Consider the following 16,680-nt stretch of genomic DNA (forward strand, 5'->3'; position numbering starts at 1 on the left):
GTGCAACACACATACAGCACCAGTCACATGTGGCATCCAAAAGCCCTCTAACAGCCAACTTGCGAAGAACTTTGCCATGAGCTGGCTTTCTAAACAGGCAAGTTATTGTACAAGCTGTTACCATGATAGTGATGGTCAAAGAGAGAGAGAGAGGGTTTGAACTTGAGGAGGCTACAGGGGTTTTCTGTTACAGCATGCTCTAACCCACAAATAGCAGAGAAAGAATCAGTAAACAATAGACTATCAGGTATGGCCTGAAGAGAAAAAGTGCTTCTCTTGGACTGCTCATAAATAATTCTTTAAATATGATGTAGTATAGACATCCAGTCGCATGGCAATATAAAGAAGACGTGCCAATTGTTGTCCATTTTTCTGAAATTAAAAACAATTTGATATACATGACATCATTAATTGCCTAGTTTGAAATGACTTGTATCTGGTTCAAATCTTCAAGTTAAACAAGGTGGAGGGCCTTGAGATGCACTTTTTGGCCTTTCAAAAACAAGCTTACTGCTGAGGGTCCACAGAGCACAGCACATAACACACCAGAGAGCAACTCAGTATAGCCAACAGCAGAATATTTGCATTTTAGACAATTCCCTTATGGTGACTATACAAATATAAACTAACAAAGCACTTATATACTAATAAAGGGCTGGCTTATTTAAAGCCAGTTGAGTAGCACTTGAAATGTTTGGCTCTATGAAGCCTGATGCACTTATATGATTCTGTTTTCTTCAAGGTTGTATCTTCCCGGTCGAATGTACTTATTGTAAGTCGCTTTGGATAAAAGCGTCAGCTAAATGCAATGTAATGTAATGTAAACCTGTGCATGTTTGTATGTGTTTTGAATTGTGATGGTCCCAGGACGGCTGACAGCAAATGGGGCTTATGGGCTTTTTTGCTGAGGTATAGTAGCCTGGAAAAACTGATATCTACTGCCAATCTTATTAACTGCGAGTATAACCATACAGGGAGAACATTTTACGTCTTAAACAGCCATAATTAGGGCATACAACATGTTTTAAGAAAACATGATAATACAATTTGAATAGAACATGCTTTCCTCAAGTTGTCATTAAGTTTCTGTCCATATTTTCCTATATTTCTGGGCTTAAAGTGGTGGTGATCATCAATCCTCCATCAACTCTACTTCTGGGTACCATCAGACAGGTCCCAAATCCTTACAACTTTTATTATCTTATGGACTTTGTTTTGCCTTTTATTGTCTCTCTTTTTGCATTAGTCTTGATTGTATTGTTGTCAACTGATGGTCTTGTTTTTATTTTTTGAATAGAGAAAATAAATCGATGGAATCCTTTGAAATGTCAACCAGACTTCCCGGTAAAAAAATACTAATAACTAATAACTATTTTCAGTATGCGAAACTAGTGAACCCACCTGTGAAATTGTATTTTGCAAAAAGCATTTTCCATTGAAAGGTAATAGCTCTGCTTTATATTACTTTTCAAAGTCATTTAGTCAAAACATATAATGAGGAAATACTAAACCACAAATTAACAGTAAAGTTTAGTAAGAGTTGAGAATTAACTCCACTATACAGTATATTATAGACAGAGTGTTTCTTAATTACGTCTCCGCCTCTGGATGTTTTTGGGTCAGAGAGAGTTTACTGCAACTACAACAGGCAGGGCGGAACTGCTGTTTGCAGTATGTGGAAGGAAGACGGACAGGCAGGCTGAGTTACAGCTTTTAAAGTAACGTGTTAACACGGCAAGGTGCTATTTTAGATCCCCTGTTTTTCTTACAACATCGAGGATACTTTGGCGGCTTGTTTCTGGGTGTTTTGTAAGAGTTTGAACTTCCCTCACATTCTCCCCAACCGTATTTCCACGAAGGGAGGCGGCGGCGGAGCGCTCGGCAGCCATCTTTGGACCTGCCTGGGAGTGGGATTCGACTATTCTGGCTCCCCCATTACTTCGAGGGTGGGGATTTTAACCAACACTTATTCACAAATCTGCATGTTATAATCGACTGACAGCGTTAAGAACCACAAGGATTTAGCGTACGAAATTACCGCGCCGGGGATGAAACGCGAGGAACATAATTATAATCCTAAACTGCTTTGAATTACACGACATTCTCTACAGTGCTGAAACCTGGCCTGTCAGGAGAGGGTGAGTTTCAGCTAACTGGCTAAAAGCTAACTTAGCAAACATCACATAGGTTAGCTTGCTAATTTAGCCATTTCTGGTAAATTACTCTTGAAGTTGGTTTAATTCCACTCCATGTTGTGTAGTTACTCAACTGTTCACGTTGTAAATACGTAGCGAATATTGCTCGGATTGTTTGATCATATGACACGTAATTTAGCTTAGCTGACGACAAGTTTGGTGTGCAGCTAACGTTACAGTCAACGCTGGCTAGTGTGGGAGCTCCTGAAACCTTTGATTTGATTGCGCTGGCTTGAGGGTTGTTGTTGGGTCTTTTTATATATACAGACTTTCGTTTTATTTACTTGTGTGACAGCTGAAACCCCTGTTAGAAAGTGACAACTTTCAGAAAATCCCACTAAGTGCTCTCTCTAATTCCACTTGTGATGCAATTCCAGGGATTTATTAACGTTACCTAGCCACAGGTAACTTGTGATGTAACGCAGCAGGAAATGCTGAAATACCTTCCCTCATATATGACTGTTTTGGACAAAAATGTGTCAATTGATAGTGATTTATTTTTTTCAGAGCAATAACAATGCTGTACATGTGTCTACTTATCCCAACAGAATAACTCTGATTAGGCCCAATCTTAGTTATGAATGTGCTGTGCTAAAGGCCTGTACACAATCATATGTGTGTGTTCTTTGACAGGGGTGGTGCAGATGAAACACTCTGTGGTGGTATACATTATGTGTTTGTTGGTTTTGTGCTGTGCAATGGAATGCCGAAAGGAAATGACTTAATTGTACAACATTACTGATAAGTTAAAAACTGATACTGTGTTTAAGTGATGTCATTATGTAAAGACACATTCACTGTATGGTATGAACGATTTAAAACGTTCTTTACATCTGTTTCTGCTATTGCAATGCATGTCTCTAAGAATGTCAAGTCGAGAGATAATAACTAGTCAAAATGCTCACCAGGGCCCCTTCCTACCTCCCTATAGCTGTACGAACAGGAAATGCTGTGAAATGCAGCGCAGTGAGGGCATACATTGGGAATTCCAGCCCTCAAGCTTTGTTGTCCTGTCCTGCTGCATTCTTGTGCATATATGTGTGCTAGTTGGAACGCAAGAGTGTTTTATGAAGGTATCAGTTATCATCACTCACTTATGGCCTCATATGCCCACGGGAGAAAATGTCATCATGAGATATGACAACAAAGCTCATTCATGAGCGACAATGTAGTAAAGAACAATGGCAATAAAGAGGCACAGTCCCACATGGTAATGAGGCTTTATTTCAGGGCAGTGGCTGCATCTGTGTGGAATAGTGAGTTGTTCAGTGTTGTTGTGAGACAAAAGATGTCTGCTTGAACTGGGGGCTGTTTCTCCCAGGCTGGGAGCAGTCTTGTGACTCTAGCGTCAGCTCTGCATCTGTTTGCAGCTGATCATCTGAGCAGCATGGACTCAGTAAACTTTCCTCCATGATCTTTACAGTCTACATCTGTATTACAGCAGTGACACTGTAAAACAAACTATTTATTGCACATCAAGTACTTAAAAAGTTGAAGCCTTGCCATTTCTGTTTTTTATTATCGGCCAACTTTCATCTGAAATAAGAAAAACAAAAATCCACATTTTCCCTCACATCCCTAGTCTAATCATGCAGATAGTTTTGGTTTTATATGGTGAGCTTTTGAAATCAGGTTAATCCAAACGGCCAACTGTAGATATTTTCAGCGTTTGAAGAAAAACTGTTCTCAATGGCCACTCTTCCCAGTAAGGTTGATTGGTTATCGTCAGTGAGCTAAATAAACACGTTTGTTTTTTAAAGGTATATTTTGGTTATTTCAAAACTAGGACAGAAGAAACAGAACCAAAAGCAGGGCTAGAAACCCCATATAACTGGGATAACTGGGAATAGGTTTTGTTGTGATTTAGTTGAACTGATCCTCTTAACACTCTTAGGAAGGTTATATGGACAATGTTTGGTATGTTTGAGACCTGTACTTACAGGTTTAACAAGTAGTCCTATCACTGGAATGCTTCGTTTCACTTCAGGCATCTATCTCCCAGTGAAGCAACGTGTTGTTACCTTTTTTTTCGCCCTGGAAATTATCTGCTGCGAGACAGTTCTTTGTGTCCTCCTCACAACTGTCTGTCTACATACCAGTCACTGAAGGTGTGAGGGGAGTTTGTCAGGACACAGCCCACTGATTTTCTTACTGTGGTTTCTGTTTCTATGGAGACAGGAGACTTATCTCTTGCTCCCTCAGTTTCCGACTGGCCATTCTCCACATTTGCACCTGGTTTTATGGTTCACTTCATGTTTTGCGTAGCCTTTCCTTCTTCAGGGTAATAGGCTCTACTATAGCTCAATATAGAAAGCGAAAGAGAGGTTAGAAGTGTCACCTAGCCGACCTGTTTTTTCACATTACCTGTAACATAGAGGATTATTTTGTAGCATAACATTGCCAATACTACCTAATTTAGAAGGGAGAATACTTTATCAAACCTCTCTTTGAGCATATTGTACTATTGTCCTTTAAGTATAAATAATGAAGCACTGTACTGTAGACAGTTGAATTTATTAGGTTATATCACTCTGCTGTTTTGTTCTTCAGTGTACTCAATCCTGTTTTTTTGCTTTTTAACTTTTCAGCTCTGAACACATATGAGACCTCTGTCCTGCAGATGAGCCATCGGTGGGGGCTTTCAAGTCGCTGTCGCAGACCCAGATAGTTCCTGGCGGCAGCGGCATCGCCCCCCAACTCCCCATTATGCCCAACAGCAGTCGGGCGGGGAGCCTGAAGGACCCCGAAATCGCAGATCTCTTCTTCAAGGAGGACCCAGAAAAGCTCTACTCAGATCTGCGGGAGATCGGACATGGCAGCTTTGGTGCTGTATACTTTGTAAGTATTTAATCAAATAAGGCTATGTTCATTCCGACATCGATACTTCTTAAAAAATAGCATCGTTGTCATTTCATTTAGGGGGCAACGCAATGCCGATTTATTTAGACACGCAGGGGTCTTGCCCAAAAAATAAAAGGTTGACTGATCGGACGGGTTTAGTCTGACTCTGGGTGAAATGTATTCAGGTGCACATCTCTGATATAGTCCTGTGTCACAGGAAGGAGCTGATTACATTGTTTACTTCAAGATAGTTGTTACTGATGATAACATACATCCTGCTGTGGTACCTTTCCTGACTCATAGTGCTATAAAACACTGACAAAGAAGTACATTATGAATGTCTTTCAGTTGATCAAGTCTGTACGGAACAGGCTTAAAGATTAATTGTAGATCTTTGGTCATTGGGATGATATTGATAAAGGTTTCTGTTTTGTTTCAGTATTCAGCAATTGTAGAGCGTGGATCTATAATTCACAAAGGCCTTTAAATCCTTTTAAACATTTCAGAACATTTCAAGAATGATTGTTAAGTGTTGTTAAGACTTTCTGAATGACACTGTTGGTGTGTCAGCCTGGACCTCAGTCAAATGATTACCTAGATACACTTTACAGTAGAAATCTATTATTATGATGATGTATTTGTCGGTCTATGTAGTATTGAAGTTCCATCCAAGCTGTTATAAACATGTATTGCATATTATTAGTCAATAGTCAGTGTACAGAGGATTGGATCACGAGTCTCAACTTGTTGTTGTTGTTGTACAATGCCATGTTGCCCTAACAGCTATAAAGTCTGAATTTGAATGAGGAGCATTTTATTGTCTTATACAGATTGAGTCATGATTGTGGGGCAATGAGGTCACATAGTGATTGTTGAATTAAAATGCAAATATCCATAATTTAAGACCTTTTTATAGGTAAATGATACAAAGAAAATAGTTTTGGTAAAACAGATATTTCAAATTGTTCCCATTTAGCCTTGTATCCTTTATCGCACATTTAAATGTAAATCCTTGGTAATGTAAAATAAAGTGGCAATGACAGTTTCAATGTGTTCATTCAGGCACGGGATGTGCGGACAAATGAGGTGGTGGCCATCAAGAAGATGTCCTACAGTGGAAAGCAGTCCACCGAGGTATGACAGCTTTCACCTACCTGTATCATGTTAGCAGCTCATCTTTATCACAATTCTTTTGTGTGTTTTTGTTTTTTGCATCCTTAAAATGTTTGCTATTTTCACAGAAATGGCAAGACATAATCAAGGAGGTGAAATTCCTGCAAAGAATACAACACCCAAACAGCATAGAGTACAAAGGATGTTACCTGCGAGAGCACACTGCCTGGGTAAGGCTCCATTTGAGAATCTGTGAGGATCACTCAAATATATAACCATGAGATAAAAACTAATGTAACACTCTTTATTTCATCGCAGCTGGTAATGGAGTACTGTCTCGGCTCTGCTTCAGATTTGTTAGAAGGTGAGTTGAAAAGCTTGATCATTGAATGAATGCTTCATGACTCCAAGCAGGCAACCGTTTGTTCTTGTCACCTTTTTCCTGATTTACATCGCTGTTGTTGAATGTTTCCCTCTGTAGTTCACAAGAAACCTCTACAAGAAGTTGAAATAGCTGCAATTACCCATGGGGCTCTTCGAGGATTGGCCTATCTTCACTCCCACAACATGATTCACCGGTGAGTGCTTCAGCTGTTTGTGAGCATGTACCACTTGTGCCCTCAGGCATTCTGTCTTCTGTGTACAGCTGTAATCATTTCTTATTGTTTGTTTGACAGAGATATCAAGGCAGGAAACGTCTTGCTGACGGAGCCAGGGCAAGTGAAACTGGCCGATTTTGGTTCTGCCTCCATTGCCTGCCCGGCCAACTCCTTCGTTGGGACTCCATATTGGTACGCTACAGCAGCCATAATATTTAAAGTAGTTTTTTTGACAGTTTTCTATTCAATAGTTATTAACATGTCTCTATTGTATTGAATCTGTTTGTTTTCTCAGGATGGCCCCAGAAGTAATTTTAGCCATGGATGAGGGCCAGTATGATGGAAAGATTGACATTTGGTCTTTGGGAATCACCTGCATTGAATTAGGTATGGTCGCTGTTGTAATTCACATCACAAGATGAAAATAAGTTTTTAGTTTTTACAAACATTAAAAGCATGAATTTTGCTCACTTATTCGGTCAATAACCGATTTAATGTTTGTTTCTTCCGTTCCTCTTTTATTTTTCTTTGCAAAATCTGACCCATGCTAACTGGTCTGTAGCTGAGAGGAAGCCTCCACTGTTCAACATGAATGCAATGAGTGCCTTATACCATATAGCACAGAATGAGAGCCCCACGCTGCAGTCTAGTGAATGGTGAGTTCAGGAGGAAATAAACAAAAGCTGTCTCATTTTTTTGTTGGTAAACTGAGTCCTTAAAATAATTGCAACGCTATCGTATTTCAACATTTTCTCCCTCCCTTTTAGGTCCGAATATTTCCGAAACTTTGTAGATTCTTGCCTTCAGAAATTTCCCCAGGATAGACCAAACTCTGAGGAGCTCTTAAAGGTAAGAACCAAACGGCTACGGCATATTACGTTTCATACGAAGTCAAGATTTTATTACAATTCTTATTTCCTGTGTTCTACCTCCAGCATGCATTTGTCCAGCGTGAGCGACCAGAATCAGTTCTCATAGACCTGATAAGTCGGACTAAGGACGCAGTGCGAGAGCTTGACAATCTGCAGTATCGTAAAATGAAGAAGATCTTGTTTCAAGAAGCCCACAATGGCCCCACAACGGAAGCACAAGATGAAGAGGAGGTCTGTCATGTGACTGTTTCTACCAGCCTGCATTCCTGTCTGTCCTATCTCTCTCTGATCTCCAGTTTAGAGATGTTGTATTTTGTTCCCATGTTATAACAAATCATTTTAGGTAACCTTGTTGCTTTTATGTACATGTTATTTCTAGGAGCCAGAACACAGCATGGGTAGGACGGGGACAGTAAACAGCGTGGGGAGCAACCAATCCATACCCAGTATGTCAATCAGTGCCAGTTCCCAGAGCAGCTCTGTCAACAGCCTGACAGATGCAGGCGATGACAAGAGTGAGGTGGACATAGAGGGAGACCACACAGTCATGTCCAACAGCTCTGTGATACACCTCAAACCGGTAAGGGGACCAGGTTCCAGTCCGACCTGAAGACATTTCTTGTTACATGGTGCTCACTGTTAAAAAGCACCATATTTAAACATTATACTTATTTTTGATTGCGCTTAGAGTGTCTTGCTCTGCTGTTGACATGTTCTGTGCATTGTGGCCTACCTTTCAGGAGGAACAGACATATAATGAAGAGTCGGAGCCAAACACCCGACCCACTGAGCCTCAGTCCCCTCCCGCACACACTCCACGGCCGAAACGAAACCGCGAACACTTTGCTACCATTCGCACAGCCTCAGTGGTAATAACACAGTTCTTGTGTTTGCAGATCAAATAAGAAGATGGCTAAGATAAATGTTGTGTAGCTGCTGGGCATTTTCCACATCCACGGGTTGTTCAAAAGTCCTTTGCTTGTTTTCATTGAATGCTTTAAGGCTAGAAAGTGTGTCATCTTGTATGTAATCAAAAGCAGAGGCATAATCCAGCTTGAAACATTTATGCACTTAAATATGCAAAAATAATTGTCCATGTTTCCCATAGTCTCAAGAAATACCTCACTTTTACAATAAACAAATGTTTGCCTCCTTTCCACCCACAACACAATAAGGAGAATCCCTGTTTTTTGTTTTTTCAGCTGACTCGCCAGATAAAGGAGCATGAACAAGACTCTGAGTTAAGAGAGCAGATATTGGGCTACAAGAGGATGAGGCGGCAGCACCAGAAACAGCTGATGGCTTTGGAAAACAAGCTGAAGGCTGAGATGGATGAGCACAGACTCCGCCTGGACAAAGAGCTGGAGAACCAGAGGAACAGCTTCGCCCAGGAGATGGAGAAACTGATCAAAAAGCACCTGGTGTCCATGGAGAAAGATGTATGCTTCCTATTTATTCATGTTCACTCACAAAATATACTTTTTTAAACAAGAGCTAACTTGTGTATTTCTTCATTAGGCAAAAACCTTTAACAATGATGAGAAGAAGTTCCAGCAACATATTCAGAGTCAGCAGAAGAAAGAGCTCAACAGCTTCCTCGAATCTCAGAAACGCGAGTACAAACTTCGCAAGGAACAACTTAAAGAGGTAGGGAGTCCCAGGCCTTCTGGACCCATACATGGACATCAGTCAGTACATGTTTGGCTACAGTTCGACTAGTAACGTGCTATTTCTCTTCCATATAGGAGTTGAATGAAAACCAGTCTACACCCAAGAAAGAAAAGCAAGAGTGGTTGTCCAAGCAGAAGGAGAACTTCCAGCACTTCCAAGCTGAGGAGGAGGCCAACCTGCAGCGCAGACAGAGGCAGTATCTGGACCTGGAGTGCCGCAGATTCAAACGGAGGATCTTGATCGCTCGCCACAATATTGAACAGGATTTAGCGCGTGAGGTCAGCACTCGTTCACCTACAGTACACTGCTGGGTTACAAATGTTACCAATATGAATGAATGGATCAACACAGTAATTTAGTTATTTGCTGCGTGAGAGTCTCATGTTTTTTGTTGTTTGTCTTTCCATGTGGACATAATCAGGAGCTAAACAAGCGTCAGACCCAGAAGGATTTGGAACACGCCATGCTTCTCCGGCACCATGAGTCCATGCAAGAGCTGGAGTTCCGCCAGCTCAACACCATCCAAAAGACCAGGGCTGAGCTCACCCGCCTGCAGCACCAGACGGAGCTGACCAATCAGCAGGAGTACAACAAGAGGAGGGAGAGGGAACTTCGACGTAAACACGTTATGGAGGTCCGCCAACAGCCCAAGAGCCTCAAGGTCAGAACGCAGCCTCTGAGTTTGTAATAATAATGAAATGTTGCCCTGGGTAGTTGTAGGATCTGTTTTACGCAATTCACTTTTTGTCAGGGGGGGCCACATTTTCATCCTGAATATGCCATTATGGGCTGAAGCACTCATTCATAGAATTTAGGACTTACGGGCCGGCCACACGGCAGCGTTGTGCGTGTTTCAACGGAGATGCTTCCCATTCACTTTGAATGGGGTGACGTCACGCTTTGCCTCTGTTGTTCAAAGTTCAACTTTTCAAGCGTCGACGGAAGCGTCAGCCAATCAAATCATATGCCAGTACAATCAAACCGCGTGCTTGTGTGTCCGGGGCGGGAGATTAATGTGATTGGTTGTTGGCCGCACGCCAAACATGTCCACCGGCAAGCTTCAACGCACGCTGCCGTGTGGACGGGCCGTTCAAGTTCGAGTGTTGAGTTTGAAGCTTTACCCCTTCCCTGGTTAGGAAGTTTAAGGTGAAAATTAGAAAATAAGCTGACCTGTTCCTCTGTATCTCCTCGTTTCCAATTCTTGTCCAAGCCCAATAATATTTAGTTAGTCACGACCTAATGTACATAATTATGTTCTGTATTTTATGTTGACCTAATGTTTGCTTTTGAATAGAGAAATGCACAATTTGATAGTTGTTCCCTTTATGATATAGTCCAAAGAGCTCCAGATCAAGAAGCAGTTCCAGGACACGTGTAAGATCCAGACCCGGCAGTACAAAGCTTTGAGGAACCATCTGTTGGAGACCACACCAAAGTCAGAGCACAAGGCTGTCCTTAAACGGCTGAAGCAGGAGCAGCACCGCAAACTCGCCATCTTGGCAGAGCAGTATGACCACTCCATCAATGAGATGCTTTCCACTCAGGCGGTGAGTCGGGGAATGCCAGGAATGTAGTTTAAGAAAATAAAACTGAAGGTGCCACCCAATTTTAGATTTTGCCACCTTTTTATAGAGGATGTGTCAAAATCAGTAATGCTGGTGGGTGTGTTTTACTCGTTGGATCCTGACCCTGATCTCTGTCTCTAGCTCCGTCTGGATGAGACTCAGGAGGCTCAGTGCCAAGGCCTGCGCATGCAGCTGCAGCAGGAGCTGGAGCTGCTCAACGCCTACCAGAGCAAGATCAAGATGCAGACAGACGCCCAGCACGAGCGCGAGAGGAAGGACCTGGAGCAGAGGGTGTCCATCCGAAGGGCCCTGCTGGAACAGAAGGTTCCCCTCTATACATTATTATCATGTGAAATGTACACTAGTCCAACTCGATGATTATGAGTTTTTAGATTACTTTAATTATAATAAAAAAGTTTTTTTTAAATGTTATTTTGCCAGTTCTAACGGGTGCAACGATATGACCAGGAGAGTAAGGGATATACAAATGTTTGCTGTGTCTCAATTTTCATATAACTGTACTTCCATTTGCTATTTTGAGTGCATTAGTTTTTCCCAATGTGAAATATGGCAAATGAGACACAGCATTGTTCTGTACATTTTGACGATGGCTCGGTGTCACGGTAAGCATTGACAGTGAGCCAGCATGCACAACAGGAGGACCCTGAATGAAGTAGTTCAATGGAATTCAGCCATACCTTATTTTTTTATTTACACTGGTATGTTTTTTTTACTTTACTTTATAAGTTATGATTTATAATTAGATGATGGATGGTAGAACATTAAGTGCATATGGAATGTACATTGGACTGGGCAATATGAAGAAAACCACATACTACAATAGTATTGACAAATACCTAAATTAATATTGTAGGGTTTATTCACACAATATTAACCAAGGGAATATTGATAATGTATTGTTATTAATGTGGACTTGATATCTAAGCGGGTAAAGGCAAATGATGTAATGGCTAAAACATTCCTGTAAGTTCAGAAAACTACATCATTTAGCTTCGATGAAGCCTTTAAACAAATCTGGAAAAGACAAAACATTTGATATATTGACATCTAAGAAAATGGCTAGTCTCTTATCACGAGTATTGATATATTGCCCTTTCCTAGAAACGCATGTGTTGTATACGTACATTGTTATTCACTTTTTTTCTTTTTTTTTAGATCGAGGAAGAGATGTTGTCCTTGCAGAATGAACGCTTGGAGCGAATCCGGAGCCTTCTGGAACGTCAAGCCAGAGAAGTAGAGGCTTTTGATTCAGAGAGCATGCGCCTGGGCTTCAGCAAAGTGGTGCTATCCAACATCTCCCCAGAGGCCCTCAGCAACAGCTTTCCCGGAGCTACAGCTAATTGGAGTCACCATCAGCAACAACACCCGTCCGGGGGCTCTCAAGGCTCACCCTGGGGTAGCGGAGGTTCTAGCGTAGGGTCCGGCCACCACAGCAGCCATCACCACTACCACTCCAGTCCGGGAGGGGCATCTATGCAGCAAGGCTGGGGGCAGGGAGGTGGGGCTCCTTCACCATGGGGCCATCCATCAGCAGGAGGCATGGTGTCTCGCAGCAGTGGAGGTGCACAGAACAGCCCCCAAGCAATGGGGAGGACACCCTCGGGAGGGCGCAATGAGCAGAATATGAGCAGGAGTACCAGTGTCACCTCTCAAATATCCAACGGGTCACACCTCTCCTTCACATAGGTCCCCTTTCAGCCCCGGAGTCAGAATCTGAGCGTGGAGACGTAGAATCAAAACAAGCACAGTAGGACAGAGTATTGGTGTAGCTCTGCTGCTCTGTCTCTTTCCCTGAGACCCCCCCCCTCCCCTCCTGTGTACAGATGTGGATGTGCGATGAAATTAGTGTTGCTCAGGTCAAAAGGGCTGGAAGAGACGCAGCCCCTCCTCACGGCAGATTATCGGCACACATGCAGATCCTTAGAATTATGTTACAACAGTAATTTGAGTGTCAACAAATAATACTCCCATCTGTTTTTCTTTACAGTTCTCTCCTGCTTGAATATATGTTGTGTGCTATTTACAGCCATTGCTCTCATTTTGCACATGAAACACATGCCTTTGACATGTGCTTACGATGTCTTTAGAAATGTCGTCTCAAACAATCATAACATTTATTTACCCCCGCCCTCTCTCCTTCAAACTCCAGATTCATATTCAGTTATACACTGGTCGATTCTCTGACTCAGCATGCCTATCTTAAAATGCTTCGCTGCTGTGATACCAGCCTGCTGTAATGGTCATTGTGATGAATTCGGTGCTTCCTTTTACTCACTAGTTTTATTTTCCCTGATTTCCTGTTCGTCAGCCAAAAATGACACTTTGAACGAGAGCCAAAATTCAATATTATTAACCGTTTCAGGCTTATGCTATAACACTACTACAGTGCCTTTTAACCTTTTAGTCTTAGATGCGTAATAAATAAAAATTCAGTGTACGTTTAGTTAAGCTTGACTTTAGTTCCACGAGTCTCAAATAGTTTTCTCAGATCACTGTTTTCACTGTGTATGCAGAAAAGTTGGTTTTAAGTCTTAAAAAGGGTGAGCAATAGAGAAATGACTTGTGTAAATCAGTCACTTTATTTTTGGTCTTTAGAGTTGTGGTCCTCTATGGGGGAACTTGCGTTAGAGAATGTAATTGCACACATTCACAGGAGGAATTGTGTTGAGGGGGAAGAGGAGACTCATTTGCCTTCAAAAACGATTCTAGTATTGATCTGTTGATTTTTATTAGTGCCTTTTTTAAACTGCTGCCTTTTTCAAAGCACTTTATACAGCAGAAAATGTGTAAGGAAAGAAAATAGCACCTGGTGGATTATTGTTTCATCGGTACGCATGTAGTTAAGTTGAGGAGTTGAGCTAACCCGTGTTGTGATGTTGTAGGAGCAATTCGCCAAGTACGGCCAATACCTAGTTTATTTTAACAGTATATGAATAAGAGCGAATTCCTTCTTCCTGCAGCTTGTACTGTTTGAAATACAGCTGTTGCTGGTTATTCCCTCTTTGTGTCTATGCTGAATTTCAGATTGAATAGAGGGTGTGTGAGGTTTCTAAAATATGATTTCCCTACAGTCACGATGAAAAACTGAACTGTGCTAAATGAAAGTGTCCATAAGAGCGCAATTTGAAGATGAATTGTCATGACCATGACAGCAGGCTTGGCACATCTAAGAAACTCTGCAACCTTAAAAACGTTAGGTCCCAGTTAAATAACACTAAAAATGTAAGGTGCTAAGTTGATATTACACCATCTCAAGCATGACATTGTATCAGAGACATGTAAATGTAACATTGAGTGAACACACACATTGTGAAAACAGCCAAATACAAAATGTATGTGGCAAAAAGCACTTAGGAATTCCTTTGATAGCTCTAGCAGTTCCTCTAATAATATCTTTCTCTGCTCGCTCCTTTTTCTCTGGTTTGTGGTTGAAACATCTGAGAAGTGGGTACCCTTTAAACATTTCTAACAGACTGTTCTACTTAGGCTTTCCATTTCCATACAAATAGTTTTTAACATTTTTTTGTTGAAGAGGCCATTACGGATAAGGATCCAGAGAGAATTAGAATATATGCTCCATCGAATCACAAAGCTGGAGTTAAATGTTCATATGTGTATATTTTATTAAAGACAACATTTAAAACCAAACTCACATTTTAAGAAAATAATTTCTAAAACTAACTTTATTTAACTGACAGACCACACTGATATTAGCGAACTGTCAAAGTGTTTTTTTTTTATTAAGTTGTTTTGGACATCACATTGGAAGATACTCTTGGTTTTGACACAAATGCATGAATTCAGTCATCCACTTAAAATGCCACTCTTAAGTCCGGCGGCATCTTCACTGCAGAGTCTGTTCTCCCCTGCTGCACACATTTGATCATTTGTCCCCAATCCACTGATTCAGAGATGTTTCTTCAGATGCTGGCGCTCTCTGAATGTCATACTGTGATATATTCCTATCACAATTGAGGACACAATTGCTGGGGTCTGTTTCTTAAATAGGTGGGATGTTAAGTTTCCACATGTGTATATATCCTATCTGCGAAAGGTATGCATTTTATCAAGTTACATATGGTTTGGTCCCAAAACCTTTTATTTTGTTTAATGCAGAGTGACTAGTTCCAGCTACTTTAACACAGCAGATTATATTTATCATTTATTTTCTGATTTGTTGATATTTGGTAAAGAAAAGGGGAATGTATTTATCATGATCGGAATCTTACCTTAAGTCAAAAGCCAAGTTTGAATGTTAGGCCAATCAAACCTCACATACATGCCAACCTTAAGTCTGTATGCACAGATTCTGTTAGCTTTTATGTCAATGTTGTGTGTGAGGGAGTCTGGATATTGTTGTCAATCATTGTCAGTCATGGGACCTCTCCACAAACTGGGATTTTATTTTATATTTTTAACTTTGATGTCAAATTTTGTCCTACTGACTGAAAGCTTATGGGATACCGAACGAGAGTCTGCAACAAAAATGGCGATCCTTTCTATGGTCAAACACTGTGCCATACCTGAGTTGCCAAGCCCAGAGACCACTGCATTGTCTCATCTCCAGGGTTACACCTATCAGTGGACTGACGGCAAGAAATGTATGAAACATAAAAACAAGTCGGTTCTGGTTTTAGTGGCCAAAGTTAAAAGGCTGGAAAGAGGATGTGGCGACAGGCAAATTATGAAAAGAGATTGCATTTCTTTGAAGATGTCAGTATTCTTCTTTGGCACATTACCACTACAACTCATAACCTGTATTAAAATGTATAGATGGTGGAACTTGTTGTTGAATGTCAGAGAGATTATGGAGATGGTAAAGTACTAAAAGTGGATTTAAATTGTGTAAAAAGATTCATAAAACAGAATAAAAATAGGATCAAATTTACTATTTTGTTTGTATTATATTTACCATTGTGTTGGCAGAGGGATATTGAACAGAAATCAGCTGTAATAAAGTAATTTTAGTATAACTGGCCTTGTGTTTTTATTTATTGTGTACCTCAAGTGTGCAACTTTAAGTTGGAATTAAAGGGGTTTGAAATGTTAAGAAAATGTATTTCTAAAGTATTGTAATCTTTGATAAACAGATGTGTGAAGGTGCACTGTCATGAAACGTTTCATAACACTGCAAGATTAAGATTTGTAGGAAGATTTGTTGTGTTTTGTAGGGCTTCTGGCCTAGGGAATGGTTTTTACAATATGTCTGTAATAGAGTGGCTTTTTAGTAACTCTTTAAAAGGCTGTATCCTACTCACTATAGAGTTGCTCACTCAGTAGGATGAGAATCACATGTGTTTAAAAAGCAGGAAATAAAAAAAAGAACTCACCTTGTGATAAACCCGCAAGAGAAAAAGCATTTGAGCTCCATACTGTTTCAGAAATAATCTTTGATGTGGTTTAGAACAGGATGGCGTTTTATCTCAGCAGAATTTAACTTTATCTCCGGTAGAATTCTGATCAGGCATTAGCTCCGCCTCCTCTTTTATTTATTTTCCCTATGACAACCCGCCCGGACACCAACCCCCTCGTCTGCCCCCTCCCGCCCTTCACACTGCATCAGGACCCAATATTTCCACACACACACTCTCAAATCTCCACACTCCAACCTGACGTTCAGGACTAGACATGGACACTAGAGTTCTTTTATTTTTTCAATAATTTCGGATTATTATCTTCGGACAAAAGGCTGAGGTCGACACTTGGAATGTTATGGTTTGTCAAGTGTGGTAACATGGGTACGGAGTATGACGAGTATGGAGAAAACGTCGGCGACAATCTCTTTGCGCCTAAAACACCGCCC

The 16,680-nt window shown here is 41.0% G+C and overlaps 1 protein-coding gene across 3 annotated transcripts; it reads left to right on the forward strand.

The window, feature by feature from the left end:
- The first annotated feature begins 1,645 nt into the window (after nucleotides 1–1,645).
- taok1a (TAO kinase 1a) lies at nucleotides 1,646–15,850 on the forward strand. Of its 3 annotated transcripts, XR_799766.1 has the most exons (21): nucleotides 1,646–1,946; nucleotides 4,784–5,033; nucleotides 6,099–6,170; nucleotides 6,278–6,379; nucleotides 6,468–6,513; nucleotides 6,631–6,727; nucleotides 6,827–6,940; nucleotides 7,044–7,135; nucleotides 7,311–7,404; nucleotides 7,516–7,597; nucleotides 7,684–7,851; nucleotides 8,000–8,200; nucleotides 8,361–8,489; nucleotides 8,823–9,059; nucleotides 9,139–9,267; nucleotides 9,366–9,569; nucleotides 9,713–9,952; nucleotides 10,626–10,838; nucleotides 10,998–11,180; nucleotides 12,033–12,774; nucleotides 12,813–15,850. XR_799766.1 is itself a non-coding variant. In XM_010786169.1 (20 exons), exons 2-20 carry the CDS (start codon nucleotides 4,902–4,904, stop codon nucleotides 12,561–12,563), a joined length of 3,066 nt encoding a protein of 1,021 aa, XP_010784471.1. In that variant the 5' UTR covers nucleotides 1,646–1,946; nucleotides 4,784–4,901; the 3' UTR covers nucleotides 12,564–15,850. The 3 variants fall into 3 exon arrangements, 2 of the variants coding, with proteins under 2 accessions (XP_010784471.1, XP_010784472.1); XM_010786169.1 differs by having other exon boundaries at nucleotides 12,033–15,850; XM_010786170.1 differs by lacking the exon at nucleotides 1,646–1,946 and adding an exon at nucleotides 1,953–2,138 and having other exon boundaries at nucleotides 12,033–15,850.
- The last annotated feature ends 830 nt before the right edge of the window (nucleotides 15,851–16,680 follow it).

Source organism: Notothenia coriiceps, unplaced genomic scaffold (genome assembly GCF_000735185.1).
Source record: "Notothenia coriiceps isolate Sejong01 unplaced genomic scaffold, NC01 NC01_scaffold00028800, whole genome shotgun sequence".
Taxonomy (NCBI): domain Eukaryota; kingdom Metazoa; phylum Chordata; class Actinopteri; order Perciformes; family Nototheniidae; genus Notothenia; species Notothenia coriiceps.

Coding starts and splice junctions, on each gene's coding strand:
- taok1a (XM_010786169.1), top strand. CDS start 4,902: ATGCCCAACAGCAGTCGGGCGGGGAGCCTGAAGGACCCCGAAATCGCA. Junction 5,034..6,098: donor GCTTTGGTGCTGTATACTTT/GTAAGTATTTAA, acceptor GTGTTCATTCAG/GCACGGGATGTGCGGACAAA. Junction 7,136..7,310: donor AATCACCTGCATTGAATTAG/GTATGGTCGCTG, acceptor ACTGGTCTGTAG/CTGAGAGGAAGCCTCCACTG.